The 21160-nt window shown below is 49.5% G+C and overlaps 10 protein-coding genes across 10 annotated transcripts; 6 read left to right on the top strand and 4 right to left on the bottom strand.

The window, feature by feature from the left end:
* Positions 1 to 488: 488 nt before the first annotated feature.
* On the top strand, positions 489 to 1491 carry MAA_08361 (Glutathione S-transferase/chloride channel; the record flags this gene model as incomplete). The annotated part of the gene is made up of 3 exons (XM_007826359.1): positions 489 to 518; positions 581 to 761; positions 959 to 1491. The coding sequence occupies 3 exons, from the start codon at positions 489 to 491 to the stop codon at positions 1489 to 1491; spliced, it is 744 nt and encodes a 247-aa protein (XP_007824550.1).
* A 746-nt stretch (positions 1492 to 2237) lies between these two features.
* Positions 2238 to 3052, top strand: MAA_08360 (uncharacterized protein; the record flags this gene model as incomplete). Its single annotated transcript, XM_007826358.1, has 2 exons — positions 2238 to 2412; positions 2469 to 3052. 2 exons carry the CDS (start codon positions 2238 to 2240, stop codon positions 3050 to 3052), a joined length of 759 nt encoding a protein of 252 aa, XP_007824549.1.
* A 273-nt stretch (positions 3053 to 3325) lies between these two features.
* MAA_08359 (uncharacterized protein) lies at positions 3326 to 3853 on the bottom strand (the record flags this gene model as incomplete). Its single annotated transcript, XM_007826357.1, has 1 exon — positions 3326 to 3853. One exon carries the CDS (start codon positions 3851 to 3853, stop codon positions 3326 to 3328), a length of 528 nt encoding a protein of 175 aa, XP_007824548.1.
* A 944-nt stretch (positions 3854 to 4797) lies between these two features.
* Positions 4798 to 7621, top strand: MAA_08358 (steroid monooxygenase; the record flags this gene model as incomplete). The annotated part of the gene is made up of 2 exons (XM_007826356.1): positions 4798 to 5083; positions 5178 to 7621. The coding sequence occupies 2 exons, from the start codon at positions 4798 to 4800 to the stop codon at positions 7619 to 7621; spliced, it is 2730 nt and encodes a 909-aa protein (XP_007824547.1).
* Positions 7622 to 8315: 694 nt separating this feature from the next.
* MAA_08357 (propionyl-CoA synthase) lies at positions 8316 to 10615 on the bottom strand (the record flags this gene model as incomplete). The annotated part of the gene is made up of 3 exons (XM_007826355.1): positions 8316 to 8767; positions 8830 to 10161; positions 10219 to 10615. 3 exons carry the CDS (start codon positions 10613 to 10615, stop codon positions 8316 to 8318), a joined length of 2181 nt encoding a protein of 726 aa, XP_007824546.1.
* Positions 10616 to 11567: 952 nt separating this feature from the next.
* MAA_08356 (methionine aminopeptidase 1) lies at positions 11568 to 12596 on the bottom strand (the record flags this gene model as incomplete). The annotated part of the gene is made up of 3 exons (XM_007826354.2): positions 11568 to 11701; positions 11760 to 12306; positions 12357 to 12596. 3 exons carry the CDS (start codon positions 12594 to 12596, stop codon positions 11568 to 11570), a joined length of 921 nt encoding a protein of 306 aa, XP_007824545.2.
* Positions 12597 to 13371: 775 nt separating this feature from the next.
* Positions 13372 to 14913, top strand: MAA_08355 (methionine aminopeptidase; the record flags this gene model as incomplete). The annotated part of the gene is made up of 4 exons (XM_007826353.2): positions 13372 to 13414; positions 13479 to 14656; positions 14715 to 14801; positions 14857 to 14913. 4 exons carry the CDS (start codon positions 13372 to 13374, stop codon positions 14911 to 14913), a joined length of 1365 nt encoding a protein of 454 aa, XP_007824544.2.
* Positions 14914 to 15420: 507 nt separating this feature from the next.
* On the top strand, positions 15421 to 16767 carry MAA_10748 (F-box domain, cyclin-like protein; the record flags this gene model as incomplete). The annotated part of the gene is made up of 2 exons (XM_011412466.1): positions 15421 to 15838; positions 15974 to 16767. The coding sequence occupies 2 exons, from the start codon at positions 15421 to 15423 to the stop codon at positions 16765 to 16767; spliced, it is 1212 nt and encodes a 403-aa protein (XP_011410768.1).
* A 594-nt stretch (positions 16768 to 17361) lies between these two features.
* MAA_08354 (Cytochrome P450 CYP5058A4) lies at positions 17362 to 18926 on the bottom strand (the record flags this gene model as incomplete). The annotated part of the gene is made up of 3 exons (XM_007826352.2): positions 17362 to 17758; positions 17818 to 18622; positions 18689 to 18926. The coding sequence occupies 3 exons, from the start codon at positions 18924 to 18926 to the stop codon at positions 17362 to 17364; spliced, it is 1440 nt and encodes a 479-aa protein (XP_007824543.2).
* A 793-nt stretch (positions 18927 to 19719) lies between these two features.
* On the top strand, positions 19720 to 20590 carry MAA_08353 (methyltransferase SirN-like protein; the record flags this gene model as incomplete). Its single annotated transcript, XM_007826351.1, has 2 exons — positions 19720 to 19888; positions 19938 to 20590. The coding sequence occupies 2 exons, from the start codon at positions 19720 to 19722 to the stop codon at positions 20588 to 20590; spliced, it is 822 nt and encodes a 273-aa protein (XP_007824542.1).
* Between the last annotated feature and the right edge of the window lie 570 nt (positions 20591 to 21160).

Genomic DNA, 21160 nt, shown 5'->3' on the forward strand with positions numbered 1-21160 from the left:
CATATGTATCGCTCATTCAAACATGTTAAATCATACTACGGAGGGCCTGAGTATGGATTGTTCGCGGCTTCATTCTCATTTCCAGAGTCCAGAGTCCGAACGGTACGAGTCTCGCTCTCGGCATGGCGACCTCTTGATTGCCATCGGCCCATGCCGGTACCTGTTACCCTATTCGGTCTCGGAAGCTAGTAGTTCTCCAGGGAGCTAGCCTAATTTGGTTGAAGTCTCCGAATTGAACCAAATACTATGTTTGTTCCGAATACCAGATGCCCGGCAAGAAGGGAGCTGGCCTAGGGATGACAAGGGTCTCACTGGACTCCATTTCTCTTGTAGTCGAATAGAATTTCTTTTTACCCTTGGGCTATCGCATCGCGACGTTGTGCCAAATACAGGCTCTCTTGGCGATAACCTTTGCAGGCGATCCATCACACCTACACCGCCCATCAAACATCAAAGCCGGTTCAGTGATCGGCTGAGAATCAGTCAAAATGGTTTTCGGCACTCTATACACTTTTCCTGTATGTACGCTATTAAACCCCTCCACTCATTCGATTTCACTGGTGTAATAATTCCACTTCAGGGTGACCATCCCCGTACCATCGCGATCAAGGCGGTCGCAAAAGCGAATAATCTCGAACTCAAAATTTGCGAAGAACCTCGGACTGCTGAGCACCTCAAGGTTAGCAAGCTAGGCAAAGTTCCTGCTTTCATTGGAGAAGACGGCTTCAAGCTCTTTGAGTGCATTGCTATTGCCATATACAGTGCGTCCAACCCCTTCAGGACTCATTGTCCTTGAATACCCCTTAAGCAAGATGTCTGCGATATCTCGGATTATGCGGATGGTCCGATATAAATATATGTATCATCTATAGATGTGCCCTGCCTCCCAACGCTCCGCCTGGCTCTTGCCTCATTGTTGATACATTAGTCCATTAGACCAAAGCTAATGTCATTTTAGTCACCTCTCAGAACGAAGAGACCACTCTGCTCGGAAATTCTAAGAAGGAGTACGCTGACATAGTCAAATGGATGTCCTTCTTCAACTCTGAGATTATTATGCCCATCGTCGAAGAGTATCTTGCTCTTATAGGCATCATCCCTTATAACAAGGAGTCCGTTGAGAAATATGAGATGATGGCCCAGGCGGCCATTAATGTTGTTGAGGAGCACCTACAAACCAACTCATTTCTCGTTGGCGAATCTGCTACCCTTGCTGACATTTTCTGTGCTGGGATTATTGCCCTCGGCTTCCAGTTCTTCTACGGGAAGGCCTGGCGAGAAGCGAACCCCAACGTGTCTCGTTGGTACAAGACCATTATCCACCAACCCATCTATGCAGCCGTTACTGACAAGTTTGAGTTTCTTGAGGAGCCTAAACTGACCAATATTGCCCCGGAGAAGACAGCGCCGCTCGATCTCGGCCCAGGCGATGCCGCTGCTTCTGCCACCTCTGCTACTCTGGATGGTCATGTTCAAGAACCTAAATCATAGATGTGGCTGTGGAAAGGCAATTACGATAAACGAAAGATAATAGAGTATGGCTGTGGGAGAGACAAAGCACTGGTTATTGGCTGATGCGAACAGCTGGCTGTGATGGATGAATTTTGCGAGCTAGTAAACGATTGCGAATATAAGATATTCGCTCCCATTCCTGGTTGTTGGTTTTGTATTAGATGGATTAGTTGGCATTGCTGTGTATGATGGAAATCCTATTTGGCATGGCCCTATGTGTGTTTCTAGGGGGTTCATGTTCTGATACACAAAAGTTGTGGATGCAGTACTGATTCCTTTTATCGTTTCGAGTGGATAATCTAATCGACTGCTATTCAATGGACGCCGAATGTATCGCCTATTTAACCGAACAGGGCTGTCCTACTGTGGTGACTTGAAATGGGCACAATTTAAAACATTGAATCTGAGGGTCCCGGCAGAACAAAGGTGTGCCAAGTGCTTTGTCCTAAAAAGGGAACTCTCTCATTGGCAAAATGTTTTGTTGTGACTTGCTAAATAGTTGCTATTCCGTCCTATCGGTGCATCGTTCAATGTCGGCATGGGGGCAGCAGCAGCATATCCGGAGTCGGTGGCTCTGACGACATTTCTACGTATAAGGGCTTTCAGAAGGGTACCCGCCTATCGGCATTAAAGTGAGGAGTGTTGGCACTTGTATCTGCAGGGTTCGCCACAGTCCGGAGTCAGGTAGTTGAAGCGAGAAACACTTGGTATTTTCAGACACCCAAATGGCCGTAGCAGATAACGAAAACACTCCTCAACTTGCCGCCTCAGAGGTTGAGAATGAGCGTCTTCAGATAAACCATCATGTAACCAAGTTGGCTATGGGGGGTAGTATCTTGCTCGCGCCTTTCGATGTTACTCGGCCCAACCTCAAGATACTTGATTCGGGCACTTCTGATGGTCAGCCACTACAGCGCAGACTACACATATCTAGCTTCCTCTGATACAAATTACAGGCTACTGGCTTACTGAGTTTCGAAAGACACTTGCACGACCTGAGACCTGCACGATGATTGGGTTCGACATCGCCGACGAACGATTTCCGGATCCACCACCCGAGGGGATAGAGCTTCGAGTACAAGACGTTATGGGGCCATTCCCATATTCATGGCATGGCACATTCGATGTGGTGCATCAGCGTTTTGTCTTGGCCGCTACGGCGACTAAAGGACGCGAAGCGGTATTAGGACTCTGTAATCTGGTCAAGCCTGGCGGATGGATTCAACTCGTCGAGATGCAGAGCACGGTTGGCGAAGACGATGGTCCTGCTGTGCACCAGTTCGTCGAGCTAATAAACGAGCTGCACATAAAGATTGGAGCTCCCCGGAACTTGGCAGACGTGGCAGTTTTGGAAGGGCATATTATGGCCGCTGGCTTCCAACGCGTGGGAACGATGCAGGCTCCAGGAACTCTTGGCGCCAAAGTGCCTGATCCGAATATTCGAGCAACAGCAATTAAGTCCACGTTGGACTCAGCTGCTAGTCTGCTTGGGGCAAACATAGGTATGGATTTTTTCATTCATCTACTGGCTGTTGTCTGATACCAAAGATCATTTCCAGGACTCCCCGGTGGTTTGCAGTCTATGTCTGACGATGAGGCAAGCAGTTTCTTGGAACGTCTAGAGATAGAGCTGATAGAATACGGAGGAAGCTGGCCCATTTCTGTAGTTTGGGGTCAGAGACCTGTGAAATAAATGTCTTGCATGAATGTTTCTTTTTTTAAAAAGACGTCTACATGCTCTCATTACAAAATGTTTGACGGTCTGAAGGACTCTAGTAGCTAGGCTCTATATTCTTTTTTGGTCACTTCTCGCCTACTTAAGGCCCTCAGTGATGGTAGCCAACGTGGCAGCAAAAATGCATAAGAACGCCGGGACATTAACCAAGAGAGTTCGACTATGATGCCTGGGCAACCAAGTCTCGAGCGCATCTTCGTTGGGTACCCCGGCGGTTTGGGGGTCCCCAATACGGCGAAGAATAGCAAACATGGAAGGGCCCCAACAGAAATGAGCGATACTGAAGACAGCTCCAGCAAGGTAGAAGCCGCGAACCTCGCTGGTCTGGTTACTTAAGCCATTGACAATGCAGAGAGCGGTGGCTGGTAGGTAGGTCAAACCAATTCCCCAGAGCCCAGGCTTCATGAATGCGGGCAGGTATCGCGGCAATATGTTGCCACTTGGATGGGCCGGATCGTTGCGCAGCGAGTGGTGCAAGAAGGCTCTGAATGAAATGTCCTGAGACCAGCTGAACATCAGGGACGCCGAGGAGAGAACGAGCGGAGATACGCGAAGTATGGCTCTTCCCAGGTCTGGGGTGTTGTCTTTGGTGAACACAGATGACATTGTTTCAGTTTGTTTTTCGGTGGCTGCTTTGCGTGGGTGAAACTGGCTTTGAGCCACGGAGTTAATCGAATCAAATACTATAACACCAGACTCTTCTCCAGCGATTGACATTGACGGGCGAAATTTAATGCTAGCTAGTCTTGCCTTTAGAATATGGGAGTCTGCACTTAAACGATGGTCCCGGTTTTTGGCAGGGGTCTGGTCTGTTTGATCAGCCCAGTGAGAATTCGGTCCCAGGATATTGCAAGCAATTCGGGTTGTCACATTGGCTCAAGCTCTTATTAAACTCCATTTCAATGTTGGTCCCGAGGGAAGAGATGGTCCCCCAGTCCTCCGCTCGGCGGATTCAACTCGGTGGACGTTTCCTGATTCAGCCAGGTCAGTGTATCCACCTTTCCGAACTCAACACCGAATCTGCGGACGAGAGACGTCATGGTCAAGTCTGGGTTTATTCGTCCGAATCTGCGGACGAGAGGCGGCTGGGTGTATTCGTCCGAGGTGGTGCTCAATTCCCAATTTCCTGGGCATTCCGGAATGCCTACTGGTTTAGTGCCGCTATGTAGCCAAATCTTAGAATATATTCATGGTAGAAATTAAATAAGGGTCTCTTTTGCCTACACACTTGGTCAGTTTAATACACCAGCCTCATCACAACCCATCACAGGAGATTCGTGGCAATCAACAGCCTGGTGTATCTCGGCGATTTGAACCTGCCGACACCGACGCGGCCAATTCGCAGATACGGCAGACAACTTGTCACGCTCGGCAATGAACCGTCGGCTAGAACTGAACACTTGGTACCATTGTATACGTCGATTTCGGAGTCTCGAATCAGACCAAATCAACACCAAGAATTCCAACCAAATCGTACCACCCATGTCCTTCTCTGTCCATTCTGCAACACCAAGTTATCTCATCGTCTGCCTTCCTGGATTGTGTAGATAATGTCGAAGAGAGTTGCGGATTACGACGCTGTCGTCATCGGTGCAGGCTTTAGTGGTATTCGGTCTCTGTGGGAACTTGATCAGCTTGGCCTGACGGTGAAGTGCTTCGATGCTGCATCCGATGTTGGGGGTACGTGGTACTGGAATCGCTATCCCGGGTCACGCACCGATGGCGAGGCATGGGTATACATATTAAATTTTGCACCGGACCTGTTGGAGGAATGGCAGTACCATGAACGTTACCCGACTCAGGGAGAGATTCAACGGTACTTGAGTCGTATCGCTGGTCAGTCTTCCTCCGCTCACTGGCTAACCTGCATGTTTTTGAAACTGGACAAGGCCGTTCTTCATTTACTAATATAAAAATATAAAAAAAACAGACCGCTACAACCTACGCAAGTACATCGAATTTGGTACCCGAATCGCGGCCGCAAGTTACAGCGACGCCGTGAATATCTGGACCATCACGACTGAGAATGGACTGTCCACGACCTGTCGCTACTTCCTACCAGCGACCGGGATTCTGTCAATTCCAAAGAAGCCGCCATTCCCTGGGCTGAGCTCTTACACTGGCGAGTGGTATCAGGCTTCCAACTGGCCTGCACACGAGGTTGATTTCTATGGCAAGCGTATCGCCATTATTGGCACAGGTTCCACGGGAATCCACCTCCTCCCCAAACTTGCCCCCATTGCCAAAGACGTGACAGTATTTCAACGCACGCCAAATTACGTGCTTCCAGGGCGAAATCATTCCATAGATGAGTATCAGGTTGTCGACATTAAGAAGAACCATGAAGCCACTTGGGAACTTGCAAAAATGAACATTGCCGGTGCGGCATGCAAGGCATCAGGGAGAACTGTCAAGAGTGTAGGTGACGCTGACAAGGTCAGACAAATCCTTGACCATGGTTGGGAACGTGGCTGTTTCAACTTTCAGCTCGAAACCTTTGATGATGCCTTTATGGACCCGGAATCTAATGAGCAAGTCTCGGAATTTATCCGTCAAAAGATTCGAGCCATTGTCCAAGATCCAAACAAGGCGGAACTCCTGTGTCCGAAATATCCCTTTGGGGCCAGGCGCCCGCCCTCAGGGCACTTCTATTACGAGGCATTCAACCGGCCCAACGTTAACCTGGTTGACATGAGCCGTGACGAGATTGATCTCTTCGAGAAAGGAGTCCGTACTAATTCCGGAGCCGAATACGAGTTCGACATGATCATTTTCGCTCTTGGATTCGATGCCGGCACCGGCGCCATGAACCAGATTGACATCAAAGGCAGCCAAGGAAAAGTATTGAAGGAATATTGGAACGCGGAGAGACTTGGGACATTTGCTGGAGTCCTTGTCTCCGGGTTCCCCAACATGTTCATAGTTTGTGGCCCTCACATGCCTGCGGGCAACTTGCCAGTTCCACTAGAGCTGTCAGTAAACTGGATTGGCAAAACTATTCGTCACATGGAGGAAAACAACTTGGCCGTGATTAACGTGATGGAGGATGCTATGCATGCATGGTCTGATCACCATGACGGACTTTGGAACTCGGTGTTTATATCGCAACCCGCCAAGGAAAACCGCTCCTGGTTCGTTGGCACAAATATACCTGGGAAGCCTGCCAACATTATGTTCTATTTTGGTGGCGTCCAGAATTGGCTTTTGTGGCTCAACAAGGAACTCGATACGAATTGGGAGAGCATGGAGTTCACTCCTCTCTCAGGCACCGACAAGACGGACCAAGATGCCCCAGGTCAGACTTTTTCGTCAACCACGTCATCTATTACGGCTGAGATGCTCGAATCGGCCGTCATGCCACTACAATCCGACCAAGTTGGCATGACTGCAGCAGAAAAGTTCAACCTTGGCTCTGCTGCCTGCGCTCGCTACATCGACTGGGCTGTGAAAGAGATGCACGATCGTGGACTGGCCGTGAAGCAAGATCACCGAGCCTACTGGTGGCAAGTCCTGCAAGATTTTGTAAAGTCAGAATCGGGACAGGTCCTCATTCAACAGGGGCCAAGCACCAAGAGCGAGATGGACCAGCTGACGTCCAGACTCGGTATCGAAGGGGAGGCCATCCACCGGATTGGGCCGGAGCTTGTTCGCATGCTGACCGGCCAAACTCATCCGCTGGCCCTTATCCTGAGAGACGACCTGCTGTTCCGAATGTACCATTCCGATGAAGGGGCGCGACCCAACCAATACATGGCTGATTATGCAAAATTTCTATGCAGCAAGAAAAAGGACTTGAGAATCTTGGAGATTGGCGCTGGCACGGGAGGCACAACGCTCAAAGTGCTCCAAGCATGCAGTCCCGATGGGGAATTCTTCTGCTCCGAGTACATGTACACCGACATCTCTCCCGGTTTCTTCAAGACGAGCCGAACGACCTTGAAGAAGTGGGAGCGTGTGCTCAAGTTCCAAACTCTCAATGTTGAAAACGATGCAGCGAAACAGGGATTTGAAGAGCATGCCTACGATTTGATCATTGCCGCGAATGTTGTCCATGCCACGCAGTCTCTGACCCGTTCGCTGGGAACCATTCACAAGTTGCTGAAACCTGGTGGTAAGCTCGGCCTTGTAGAGCTAACTCGGTTAACTCCTTACTTCAACATGGCTTTTGGCTCGCTTTCGGGCTGGTGGGCTGGTGTCGGTGAGGGCAGAACAGAAAGTCCGTTGCAGTCTCCTGAGCAATGGGGTCAACATCTCCAAAGTGCCGGGTTCTCCGGCGTTGACCTTGCAGCCTATGATCTCCCGGAACCTGAAAGCCATAGTGCCTTATTGGTATCGACCGCCCTCGCGGTGGATGTGGCGACCAATGGGTACTAGCACTCTACAGACTATCTTGTCTTGCATGAGTTCAGGATCTAGATATTGGATGTACTGCTGAACGTCATCGCAAAATATAGCTTGCTTCTGCTGAAAGTTGTTGTAAAACTGCTCGTGATGTAAGCCCGGAAGATGAACAATAGGGGAGAATTGTGCATCATGATGTCAATCCATATGAACCAGCTCCGTCGATAGGTGGTTGCCATGACCAATCAAATTGACTGTATTTATTTCGTCCGTGGGAAGCGGTGCCCGGCGTTGGGAGACATTTATTTCATCTGAATAATAACCACCATGGCTGCAACTTCAGACTGCCTGGAGGTCCCTGGTCGATCTAAGCTAAGCCCTTGGCAAATTTCCAGTCAAAGTATTATTATGTTGACCACATGGTGCTGACAGACCAAGAAACCACAACAGATAGATATCTACACGCAGAGAAGGCAGCCAAACAAAGGGAGGAATTGCACCCCATTAGCTAGCGAGACGACAAGTTGGACGCGGCTAAAGATCGCTCAGCCAAGATTGCCAGCAGAGACTTCTCGCCTGTTTGCATACAATTGCACTTTCCAAGACATGAACGTCGCATATATTCTTGCCAAATGTCTCCTAGCTGACCTTTCCGTAGACTCACCCCGAATATGCTTTTTTGTTGCTACGCCGCAATAGCTCAGCAATTCTAGAAGCCTTTGGAATCTTACAACGTCCTTCTCGTTTCCCTTGACTCGATCGGCCTGTGCTTGCTGCCGCTCTTCTCGAAATACTCCTTGATCTTGAATCGGGCCACGTCCACCGCGACCGCGTCCTCGACTGTACTAGGCACTACAACCGCCTTGGCAAATTCTCCGTAAACTGCATTCTCAACCAGTTCTCGGAGTACTCGTCGCAACGTCTTCCCAGATCGTGTCTTGGGAATCATGCCCTTCCCTTGGATAATCCCCCCTAGCGACGCAAATGCACCGACTTGCCTACGCACAAGCGACTGGATCTCAAGTGAAATCTTGGCATCTGGTATTGCGGACTCGGGATGGCTCGCCGTGGAAAGGGTAATGAATGCGAATGGGAGCTGGCCCTTGAGTTCATCAGGAACACCGACCACACAGCATTCTGCGACAAGTGGGTGCGATGAGATGGCTTGTTCTATGGACCCTGTGATATTAGTTAGTAGCAGGCAGGGAAGTGTTTGTTCCAGATGTTTAACAAATGCATACCAGTTGATAGTCGATACGCGCTGACGTTCAGCACATCGTCGTTTCGACTCATGACATAAACATAGCCTTCATTATCAATCCACCCTGCGTCTCCAGTATCTAGGAATTTCCCATTAAATCGTCTCAAGTAGCTGTGATAGAATCTCTCCTTGTCTGCCCACAGTGTACGGAATGCCGTCGGCGCCAGAGGTAGCCCTAAGACAATATTACCCATTAAGCCTCTTTGTACTTCATCACCCTGCTCATCCACGACACGAATATTAAATCCCGGCATCGGCTTGCCAGCACTCCCAGGTTGAATACGTAGAGGGCTGTAATTCCGTACGCTAGATTCACGATCTAGCGCGGCGTGCGGGTTGAGAACTCTGCTCGTTATAGGTGATCCTGCTTCTGTTGACCACCAGTTGTCTATGACGTGAGAGGAAGAGGGTGCGCCATATTTATTAAGGAGCCCTTGGTACATGGATATTAAACTGGGCTCTGAACGCTCGCCGGCAAGGAAGAGCGCTTTAAGTGATCGTAGGCCCCCGGCCTCGCCAATTTTGGAGAGGAAATGGTTATTAGGATCGTCGCGTTTAATAGCTCGGAGTGCAGTCGGCGCAGTGAACATTGTGTTGACTTTATATTCTGCCACCACGCGCCAAAAGGCGGATGCATCAGGCGTTCCAACTGGCTTGCCTTCATATAAGACAGTGGAAGCTCCCGCAAGCAACGGTGCGTACAGGATGTAGGAATGTCCCACCACCCAGCCAATATCTGAAGCTGTAAAGGCGACGTCTCCTTGGTGGATGTTGAAGATGTAGCTGATGGACAAATGCAATCCCACCGCGTGGCCACCCGCATCGCGCGGTACTCCCTTGGGAGTTCCAGTCGTTCCAGAGGTGTGGATGATGTATATGGGATCATTGCTGTTTACTGCTACGCAGTCCGCCTTGACGCCGCGCGCCTTTGCCCTCCTTACCGTGCCTTGCCATGAGATGTAGTTGTCGCTGGTCGTCCTTACAAAACGGCCAAGTTTTTGCAGCCATCGAGATAGAGCACCACCACATGCAAAGGATTTCGTACCCCATGGTAATTGTTCTCGCTCCCAAACCACAATACGCCCCGGTTTATGAGACGACAGGCCAATTGCCTCCTCCACCAGCGGTCGATACGCAATGGGAGGTCTGTTCCCGACGATGCCACATGAGGCAGTCAGCAGAATCACGGGTTTGCACGAGTCAATGCGTTGAGCAAGGGCATTTGCTGCAAAGCCGCCAAATACGACGGCGTGGATGGCTCCGAGACGGTTAACTGCCAGCATTCCGATTAGAGCCGCTGGGATCATGGGCACTAAATTTGAGTAAGTCAGATGCGGCGAGTGATGTCAAGGCCCAAGTGTGTACGTACTATACAGCATCACCACATGACCCTTTCTGACATTTTGTTGCCTGAGTACCCCAGCTAGGGCTTCAACTTCGCTGAGGAGATTATTATAGCTATAGGTCTCTTTTGTGTCTGTAGCCGGACTGTCGTAGTAAATAGCTACCCGGTCTCCGTTGCCTGCAGCTACATGTCTGTCAAGGCAGTTATAGCACGTTGATATCTCGCCGCCAGAGAACCACTCCCAAGTCGGATGAACCTCGCCTGTTTGCAGCTTTCTCTGTGACATTCGCAGCGTGGCTTCGGGCTTCTTGTGCCAGTAAAGGTGCTCGGCTTGGCGAGCCCAGAAGTCCTCTGGGTTCTTCAAGCTCTCTAGTAGCATTTCATCTTGGAGATGCGACTGTACGGGCAATGACTGTTCCATTCTGGAATGAAAAGAAACAAGGAAGCCAACGGATAAGCTGCCTTGGGTCGTGAAAAGTACAATGTTTTCCTTGTCTTACTGAATGTATACGTGGCTCAGACAGCGGCCGCTCGTGGTGGTTGCAGCAAGTGCTGGATTTCGGAACACGCTCATATGAATGGTAAGCGCAATAGGTACTAAATGTAATTGATGTCTTAACCTATACGCTAAAACATTTTACTCTGCGCTTTAAAGGGTGCCGTCTCTAATAATCAAAGGACACCATCTGCGCTTGGTGGAAACCTGCCAGGCCTATGCTAACGCACCAGACCCATTAACATGCAGGCACCAGGCGCACCCTGACAAAATATAGACATCATTTCGGCCTCTTCGGCCTGGCCCGTTCGGCCGTTCGGCGTGGGGACTTGGTGCCATCAAGTTTGATCAATGGATGCTAGCGCTTGGGTTAACCCCCATGTTAAAGTCAGCACTTGAGTGCCTGCACCGAGTCCCATTCATGGCGCCGATTGATTGGCATCTCGCCGTCTCCGGCAGGGTTTTAGCACCTTAACTTGACCATATTTGAACTGCCTAGGTAGCCGGTACATGGTCCCATCTGGAAGCGCAAGCTTAGCATGATATGAGGTGCTGGCCATGTTCCAACTTTTCTGCACAGAAGCTTCACATTCACGTTGGGTGTCGTTTGACCATGTTGCACTTGGGTCTGTTTTCAGATGAGCTCTGTGTTACTACGCCGTCGGTTTGGTCTCGGTTCTCTTGAACTCTTCAGTCACCAGTGTACATTTGTTGCCAACTACAACAAGGCTGCCGATTGAACTGGCCGTCTGGCTGTGCGTACCTACAAATATTTGACAACCTCCCACTTGCAACTATCTGCCTCGCCTGCCCAAATAAAGCTCCACACAAGCCATCAGATGCTATTTAACCGGGCAACGCATCGTAGGGCCGAAAACTATGCGTGGGTTGCGCCATTGGTCTTTGCTGTGTCGTTTGGAGTCGCCGGCATTGGTATTGGGCCGCCTGGAGAATTTTCTTTTCTTGCGGTCAAGACCTCGACGCCTGTTTCAGTGACCAACAAGGTGTGCTCTAGACATTTGTTAGTGTTCGGGAATAGGCGCCTGGCAAAATGACCACCTGTACACACCAAATTGAGCAGTCCGTTTACCATCCACAGTGACGTTTGTCCAGTTATCTGGCCAGTACACTTCCCGAGATTTGCCCAGCGCGAGTATGGGCTCAATGGTAAAGGTCATTCCGGGTTTGCACACCCCAACTGCCTTATTCTTAGCATAGTGAGGTATCCACGGCGGGGGGTGGAACTCGGTGTTGATGCCATGGCCACCCCAGGTCGCGACTACAGTGCAGTTTCTGGATTTGGCATGCTTCTCGATGACGGCACCAAAATCTCGTATTGGTGTACCGGGCTTGACGAGTGCAATTGCCATGTCTAAGCATTCCCGAGTCGTCTCCACTACTCTGACCGAGTCGGGGTCCGTCTTGGCTCGATCCCCTACATAATACGTTTCGTTTAGATCGGCGTGATAGCCCTCGTGGTATAGTGAGATGTCGAGATTTAGGATATCACCATCCAGAAGGATCCGCTGATCGGGTATTCCGTGACAAACAACTTCATTCGGAGAAGTACACAATGATTTAGGGAAGTGATTGTAGTTCAAGGGAGAAGGATACGACTATCAATGTTAGATGTAGCCAGATTCATCTCGGAGGGAGTCGCGCTTACTTTCCGTTCTACACAGGCGTTGTGGCAGACCTCGTCGAGATAATCCGTGGTAATGCCTGGCTTGAGCTCTGCGGCGAGTATATCAAGTACTTCTCGAGCTAATCTACAAACCTTGCGCATTGCTTCCTGTCCTTTGGCGTCTAGCAAGTCGATTTTTGACCTATTCAAGCGTCGTTCAGCCTTTGGGATGCCAGTCACAGACCAGTCCGGGTGCGGTATCGACTTGGGCACGGTTCGCATCGGAGAGAGCGGATAGACAGGTCGGACGGAGCCAGTGAAGGCATAAGATGGGAAAGGATTGTAAAATCGAGCAACTTCATTGCATTTAGAGACAGCCTTTGGGGAGGGGGGAATGATGTTGTGGAGGGTACCATTTTGTGTCTTGCCTTGTGCTATCTTGTGTACCGTCTTATGTTGGTTCTACAGGATAGGATTGTTCAGCGAAGCTCTGGTAGGGAGAGGACACCTAGACCGACCCAATTTCTCTTGAAGCAATCTTGAGTGCAAAAATAGCTGTCTTTCAAGTCCAGCTTCAGGCAAGTTGGGCACTGTAACGTTCCAGCATCATTTTCGCAGTCTGCTCCGAGGCACTTCATCTTGGATGACTCGACCATGGTGGTTTTCGCTTTTCTAAGACGGACTGCAGTGGAACACCCCAAAGGTGGTCAGGGTCAGAGGTTGTCAGCAGGTCTCGCGACGCTCAAAAGCAGCTTCGCCTCGCTGCATGGAATTCGGAGGCCGCAAAACGAGTCAAGTGATGAACGGTGGAGCTTGGTGGGATAAAGGCTCGATGGCTTAAGTTCAATGTTATCAGTTAATCGATGTCCCCATTTGATGGAGCTGCCCCGATAGGTGCATACCTACCAGACCCCCGCTAGCCGGAATTAGCACTTCGGGCACCTTCCCTTTTGAGGTTGGCAGCAGCGATCCAAGATTTTAGCGGTGAGCGGGGTCTCAGCCACCCGTCGTTCTTGTCCACACCATCATCCCAAGTTGCAAGGTCTAGACAAACACGATGGCTGCCAGAGCCCCCGATAATAATCCCAAGGCGCCCAGCGGTTTGTAATACGTCTCTTCCGCATATTTGATAGTAGGAACACTAGCTGACAGGAGCATGAGCAGCCAAAGAATCTGACAGTGCCCATGGTTCCGCTGGCGGCAACAGGACCACATCCGGGGGGGCTAATGCAGCAATCTCTGGGGCAGAATCCGATGACGACGACGCGGACGAAAACATAACTGAATCTACCGCTGCCGCTGGTGAATCTGGTGCCACGGAAAAGAAGAAGAAGAAGAAGAACAAGAAGAAGAAGAAGACGAAGAAGGCTCCGACTGCCCAGACCGAACCTCCGTCAGTTCTCGTGTCCCAATTGTTTCCGAACGACACATACCCTCAAGGCGAAGAAGTCGAATACTCCAATGAGAACCGATATCGTACTACCAACGAGGAGAAGCGTCATCTAGATATGCTTAATAGTGATTTTCTTTCTGATTATCGTCAAGCAGCCGAGACGCATCGTCAGGTCCGCCAGTGGGCACAGAAAAATATCAAGCCAGGTCAGACGCTCACCGAGATCGCTAATGGCATTGAGGACAGCGTTCGTCGTTTAGTCGGACACGATGGCCTATCCGAAGGCGATGCAATTCACGCTGGCATGGCTTTCCCACTTGGCTTAAACATTGATGAGATTGCTGCCCACTTCAGCCCAAATAGCGGCAACAAGACTGTCCTTCAGCATAATAATGTGATGAAGATTGACATTGGCGTGCATGTAAATGGCCGCATTGTTGATAGCGCCTTCACAATGGCGTTTGATCCGATGTATGACAATCTCCTTGCAGCTGTCAAGGACGCGACAAATACTGGCGTCCGTGAAGCCGGAATTGACGTTCGACTTGGCGAGCTTGGTGGATACATTCAGGAAGCCATGGAAAGCTACGAATGCGAAATCAATGGGACGACGTACCCAATCAAGCCGATTAGGAATATAACCGGCCATAGCATCTTACACTACAGCATCCACGGCTCAAAGAGCGTTCCCTCTGTGAAGACGAACGATACCACCAAGATGGAAGAGGGTGATGTCTTCGCCATTGAGCCCTTTGGTAGTACTGGAAAAGGCAAGGTCTACGATCAGGGCGAAGTCTCACATTATGCTCTACGCAGTGATGCGCCTAAAGTGGACTTGCATCTCTCTTCTGCAAAGTCGTTGCTGTATAGCATTAAGAAGAATTTCAGTACTCTTCCCTTCTGCCGACGATATTTGGATAGAATCGGGCACGAGAAATATCTACTCGGTGTATGATGTTGCTATAACCTTGGAGTTGTTTTTTCGTAGTTGGCTGACAATTGTGTAGCTAAACCATCTAGTCAAATCCGGCATTGTCGAGGATTATCCCCCTCTGGTTGACCAGAAGGGGTCATACACGGCCCAATTTGAGCATGTAAGTCACAATCCTAGTTGACTTGGAAGATGCGCGATTAATAGAAGTACATCAGACAATTCTGCTCAGACCTACGGTGAAAGAGGTTATTAGCCGTGGAGAAGATTACTGAGAAAAGTCGCCCTCCCGACGAAATGGTAATCCAAGGGAACGTTCTGGGTTGATTGTCGCCTCATTAATGGCAGACATGGCGTCACTCCTATCTTTGCTAGTTGAAGCTAGGATTAGTCCTTTGAACTCGAGTCTACATCTCATCGTACTTTTGCCTGTTAGTAGGCGTGATATGAGATCCCAGGTTGTTACCGATAGTATTTTGAGGGTGGCTGGCGCTGATTTGGCTCCTACATGATTGAAGCGGGCAGTTGGAATCCCGATCTTTCGGCTGTTTTCGGAAACTGCCTATTTGGGCCGTAAACTGGGCTTTCGGGACGCCGCCACATATGATATGCCGAAGCGGGACCACCGACCCTGGGGGAGATAATCAGCCTCGCACCGTGCTTATCCTTCTCCGAGGTGATGCTAGTCAAATAACGATGAGTTGAGGCGGTATGGGCCGCAGATATCTATCTAGACAGCTATCCGGGAGTCGTCTCGGGAAGTAAATGCTACATTCTCCAGAATGTTTGATCTAAATCCACTGTTAGCAATTCGGCAGGCCATCAGGCAAGCGCCTCTGCTAGGAGTTACCGCTGCAGCGGCCTCCCTCGCTCTATATGTACAGATTCGACCAACTCTTAGCGATGTGCAACATCTTCCTGAAGAGCAGACGATTACGCGGGCTAGGACTCGTGTGGAAGCAGGCAAAGGCCAACGATCAGCGGATGCGAAGGCCCCGGAGGATGAGCTGCCGTACTCGATGGATGCCTTTCCTGGAGGAAGACAGTTCAACACTATATATGGAACAATTCAAGTGTTTGAATGGGGCCCTGAAAATGGGGAGAAAGTCTTGATGATGCACGGTCTCAGCACTCCGTGTATAGCATTGGGTGATATGGCGAAAGAATTTGTCAAAAAGGGCTACAGAGTCATGATTTTTGGTGCGTCTTGCATTGCACTATCCCCCGGTAGCACAGTTGGATGACAATCATCATTCCAAGTTCTATTACGAAAGACAAAAATTCATAAAGTACTCTATGAATTGGGATGATCTTTGCTGACAATTTTCATGACAGACTTCTTTGGCAGAGGCTACTCAGATACGCCAAATGACTTGAAACATGACGCTCGGCTTTACACTACTCAGATTCTGCTTGTTCTCTCATCTTCGCCGCTGTCCTGGACTGGATCGTCTGCCTTCCATATTGTCGGATTTTCTCTCGGCGGGTCAGTGGCTGTAGCATTCGCTGCCTACCACGCGAGTATGCTTCGGTCTGTTACCCTCATCTGCCCGGGAGGGCTAATCCGTACATCGCACATAAGCCCCCGAAGCCAATTTCTCTACTCGTCAGGCATAATACCAGACTGGTTTCGCCTAAGGATCCTCCATAGCAGCCTGGAGCCGAGAAATGGCGCACCGAGGAGTGCAGACGTCCCCGAACAGGTCAAGGACGCTGAAGTCGACTTTGACGACGTGCCTATTGCAGCTGATCGACATGGTGTGAGAATCGGCGATGTGGTTCGATGGCAGTTAAAGAACAATGATGGATTTGTCTCTTCTTACTTGAGCTCCCTGCGTAGCTCTCTCGTCTTCAGACGCCATGATAGAATCTGGAGAGTGCTTGCGGATGAACTACGGCGACGACGAACAACGAATGCACCACCGGGTCTACCGAGTGGGCGTATCTGCCTCATTATCGCGGAGAGTGATGCTATTGTTGTAAAGGACGAGTTAGTAGAAGATGCTGAAGCGCTTCTCTGTAGAGAGTCTGTTGACATGAGAGTTTTGAAGGGGGGTCATGAGATTGCCGTGTCGCGTGGTAAAGATGTGGCATCAATAGCAATGGAATCTTGGGATAGAAAACATTAGATCCATGATTATCTAGAATTTGGTCACTAGTACCGGCTATTCTTCAAACTTGCAAGCAAATAGTCATCACCGTCTTCCTACGGCGGGCAGCATATTAGTAATTCCAAGTTCATGGATTGCAGAGCGGTTTGGGACAATCACCATGTTGGACAACTAAAGAATGGCCTAAGCACACACGAGATAGCTTCTCGCAGGCTTAACCGTAGTAACCACGACAAATTTCTCAGAGGCATGTCGGGGTGAGGGCAGTTACGACACTAGTGGGGGGATTGTCCCCAGAAAGAATAATCGGCTTGTAGACGCAAGTCGAGAACACGTATGACGAGGGTGGAAATCTGGGACACGCAAAGTGGAGAGATAGTCATTATGTCGTAGTACTTGAACCGATATCACCAGCACATAGCTCAGTTGTGATGATGACAACATGAAGCCTGATTGCTTAATGATTCATGGCGTTCTAAACTTGCTAAATAAAAAAGAGCTCCCATCATCCAAACATGGATATACCCAAGCAAGCCGATGAAAGCTTGCCATGGCTGGTTTTCCGCAAGGGACAATCGGCTACCCGTGCCCTGTGTGCTTGTTTTGGCCAGTTTACGCCGAATGATATTCCTCATTCAATTTCTCAACTGCCCTCTGAACAACCTTGATCCGGTCTGGGTCCCGAGCCTCGATGCTGCAGCCAAACTCCATAGGTCTCGGGGCGGGCACCGGCTCATACCGAAGCTTCTCCCGAAGCTCTTTACCAAATTCGTCCCGAGGCCACCGGATGTTTACTGCCCATCCCAATTTGGCAATTATGATGACCAAGGTGCGTTCCGCAAACTCGACTCCTGGGCAAGCTCGTCTGCCATAGCCAAAAGCTGGAAAATTGTGGCAATTTGGGTAAGTAGTTAAAGGTTCCTTGTAGGTTGGATAGCTGGGTTCAAGCCAACGTGCAGGGTTGAACAGGAGTCCGTCCGGATATGTTTCCTTATCCATGAGGATAGATCTAGCAGAATTAGCGGGATTGAATATGTGAATGCGTAATTCTTGAAACGCAAGACTCACTCGAATGGCGCGTGGAACACTGTTCCCTTTTCAAAAAAGTAGCCCTCGTAAACATCATCCTCACTGAGGCAATGGGTTATGCCCATTTCTGCCACTATGCTCCTGTATCGGACTCCCTCTTTCACTATGGCTCTCACTGTAGGTAGGTTGGGAATATCCTCGTGGCTTGGCATCCTATCTTTTCCAACGACCTGGTCCACTTCCTCCTGAAGCCTCCTCTGCCAGTCCGGATACTCCATCATCAAGAACAGGAATGTGAGCAAGTTGTTATGAGGAGAGCGCGTCCCACCGTCTATCATGCCTTGAAATGTATGAACAGATTCTTCGTCCGTAACGGCGTAATCGCCCCGGTTCAAGAGGAAGTGCTTATAGATGGACTCGGTTGCTGAACCGTCTCTGACACTCTTCTCGATCTTGCTCCTGAACAACCACATTTGCGCAACGTACTCTTTTCTAAGTCTCTCCATTGTTCTCAAACTTGGGACCAGCCAGAAGGGCATTTTTCTCAGAAATGGGAACACGTTACTGGGAAAGCAATCTGGGCGGAAAGACTTCATGATTTCGGCAGTGAATTCTTCGTTTTGTTGAATATAAGTGTCAGAGGCGCGGCGCACTGAGAATCCAAGCAGCGAACTGGTGAGGACGGAGTAAGAGTACCGTAGAAATTCTTTGTCAAATGACAGCGGTGATTCATGCAACGCATGAAGAGTGATGATTGCTTCCTTGTCCATTAATCTTTGGTATTTATTAATGGAGGTGATGGAGACCGCGCTGTACATCAGGTTTCTCTGACGACGCCAGCCCTCTATCGATTATCAGCATGGATGATACAAAACCACAAAACCCCTTCCAACAGCAAAGAATTACTCACCGTCCTTGGGTCGGAAACCCGGGTTTTGATTCATTGATATATATTCCACTGCATGAGGGGCTCCTCGATCAGAATACATATTTCCCCTCTTGACAAATAGCTCTTTCACAATCTTCTCATCAGATAGAACCACTTGCTTCGCCCCCATGACGCTGAATTGCGCCACAGAACCATGCTGCTGAGCCCAATTGCGAAAGATGTCAGTGATTGTGTTGCTATTGGATGAAGCCAGTTCCATGGCGTTTCCAAAAAAAGGCCAACCTATCAGTAGGTTATCAGCTATAGTTCAGTAATTAGAGCATTGTAAATATGAAATGTGTGTACCTCTGGGTCCTGGCGGAATCTTGGCACTGTTCATCCGCCGGTGCTTCAGGACAATACCAGAGACATAATGAAGTAGGACTCCCAGAAATGCTAGCCAGCATACTTGCGATAACACAGCCATGCTTGTGTGAAAATGATAGTGCCTAATTCGTTTAATCGTTCAAAATTTTCGCTTTTACTGTATTTACGTGCTACAGGTTCCAGTATGGACGTGGAGGAACGTACCCAGAACTCGGGTTGAATACCAGTATCGTGTAAATACATACATACGTTGCGATAATTCCACACATATTGCAATACATAATTCGGAGAATACTACATATAAACCCGCAAGGATCCGAAGAACCAAATATATTACAGCCTCTGCATCAAACATTCAGCCAGCGAGTACATTCGGCACGAGGTCCATGTCCACTTCGGCGATGCGCTCCATTTTTGGTAAACGGGCCGCCTTCGGTACATATGTAGCCTTGAGCGCCGCTCTTTCGGTACATTGTACCTTGACCAGACTCAACAGTCTGCCAAGCCAAGCCCCAGTCAGTTCCATTTCAAGTCAGACTGGATTATGAAGTATTCTCGAGACTTGTCACTGTGCAGAGACATGTCCTGTAGTTTACACAAGTATTTGTACACGGCAAATCCTCTCTTAGTTTCGCATCTGTTGATAGACTAGTCAAATAGTAGCGAAACCACACTATTATACTAAAATGGACAACTTTATGAATATGACCAAGAAAGCCGGCCACACGGCCGAGCTGCAGCGCCTTGTTGATCTCCACGCTGTTTTCCTGGATGCCATGGATGGCAAGCTCGTCTTAGCCCCCATTAACCTCCAGGAGCCGGGAAAGAGAATACTGGATTCTGGCACCGCCGATGGTGTGTAACCCTTGACATCCTTCGACACCGCGCTAATATGGTCAAAAAGGCATCTGGCTCCGTGATGTGCGCAGTCCGCTCTCAGTACAACACGAGTACTTTGGCAGTGACATCGAGCCTGAGCTCTTCCCCGAGACGCCAGACGGCATCACATACTTCAAGCATTCTTTCAAGGACCCATGGCCAGAGCATCTCTTGAACTCACTGGACCTCGTGCACATACGAGGTAGTCTCGCCGGCTCTGCTCCGGGCAAGCCCATTGAGGTTGTCAAGAACCTCATTTCCATGGTAAAACCCGGCGGCTGGGTTCAGCTCATGGAAATGAACGCCTTCCAGCCGCCAAAGGGGACTCTAGGACCCGCGATGACTGACTTCGCCAAGATGACCTCGGAAGTTTGGACAGCCATTGGCGTCGGTGACTTTGCGAATGAGATGAAGCACATTCTTGAAGAGGCGGGCTTGAAGAACGTGCAGGAAAGGCGAGTCCTGTGTGATATTGGGAAGCTGGCGAAACCGGAGATGCGTGCTAGGAGTGCCAATGGCATTACAGGACCCGTGGCACCACTGACGGCCGTTGCGAGAAGCGTGTCAACTTCCTTCAGTGCTGAGCAGCTTGATGCCTTGCCGGGACGGGTGAAGGCGGAGCTTGAGAATGAGGGTGCGAGGATTGAAGAAATAGTTGTCTGGGGTCAGCTTGTTTGAGCTCTAAAGACAGTGTTTGCAAGATAGGCCCTGGCTCTGGTCGCGCACACTAGACACGGAGAATACTCCCTTCTAATGGTTTCGACGCAGGTTGAGTCAAGTGGACTGTTATTTGTCATAATAGACGATACTTTTGAATCGACTAGTTTAGATGCTGCGTATTAAAGATATAGTAGCTTGGATGGGACTAGTACTTACTCGCTGCGCCTGTTGTGATGTCTCTGTGCTGTAAATGTGTCAATATCGAGAGTTTAACATGGCCGTGCTCTCCGTTTTAAACGAGGCTCCATTCTTCCTCCGTGTCCTCTACTCTAATAACGGCTATTCCTCATGTGTTCTCCGTCCTCAACAGCCGGTCTACCAAATCTAACCGTTCACGAGAAGACATCATCCTTAAAAAAAACCAATCAATGAAAGAAAAAGGCATGCTGAAGACGGTTGGGACCACATTCAAAAGCCACCAGAGGACGAAGACAAGAGACGAAAGGAAGGACAGCCATTAATTAACTACAAAAGCTATAACGGAAGGTGGTCTACTGCGATTACGACAATAAGTTATATCACCCTTAC

This window comes from Metarhizium robertsii (assembly GCF_000187425.2).
Source record: "Metarhizium robertsii ARSEF 23 chromosome Unknown MAA_Scf_1, whole genome shotgun sequence".
Lineage (NCBI taxonomy): Eukaryota > Fungi > Ascomycota > Sordariomycetes > Hypocreales > Clavicipitaceae > Metarhizium > Metarhizium robertsii.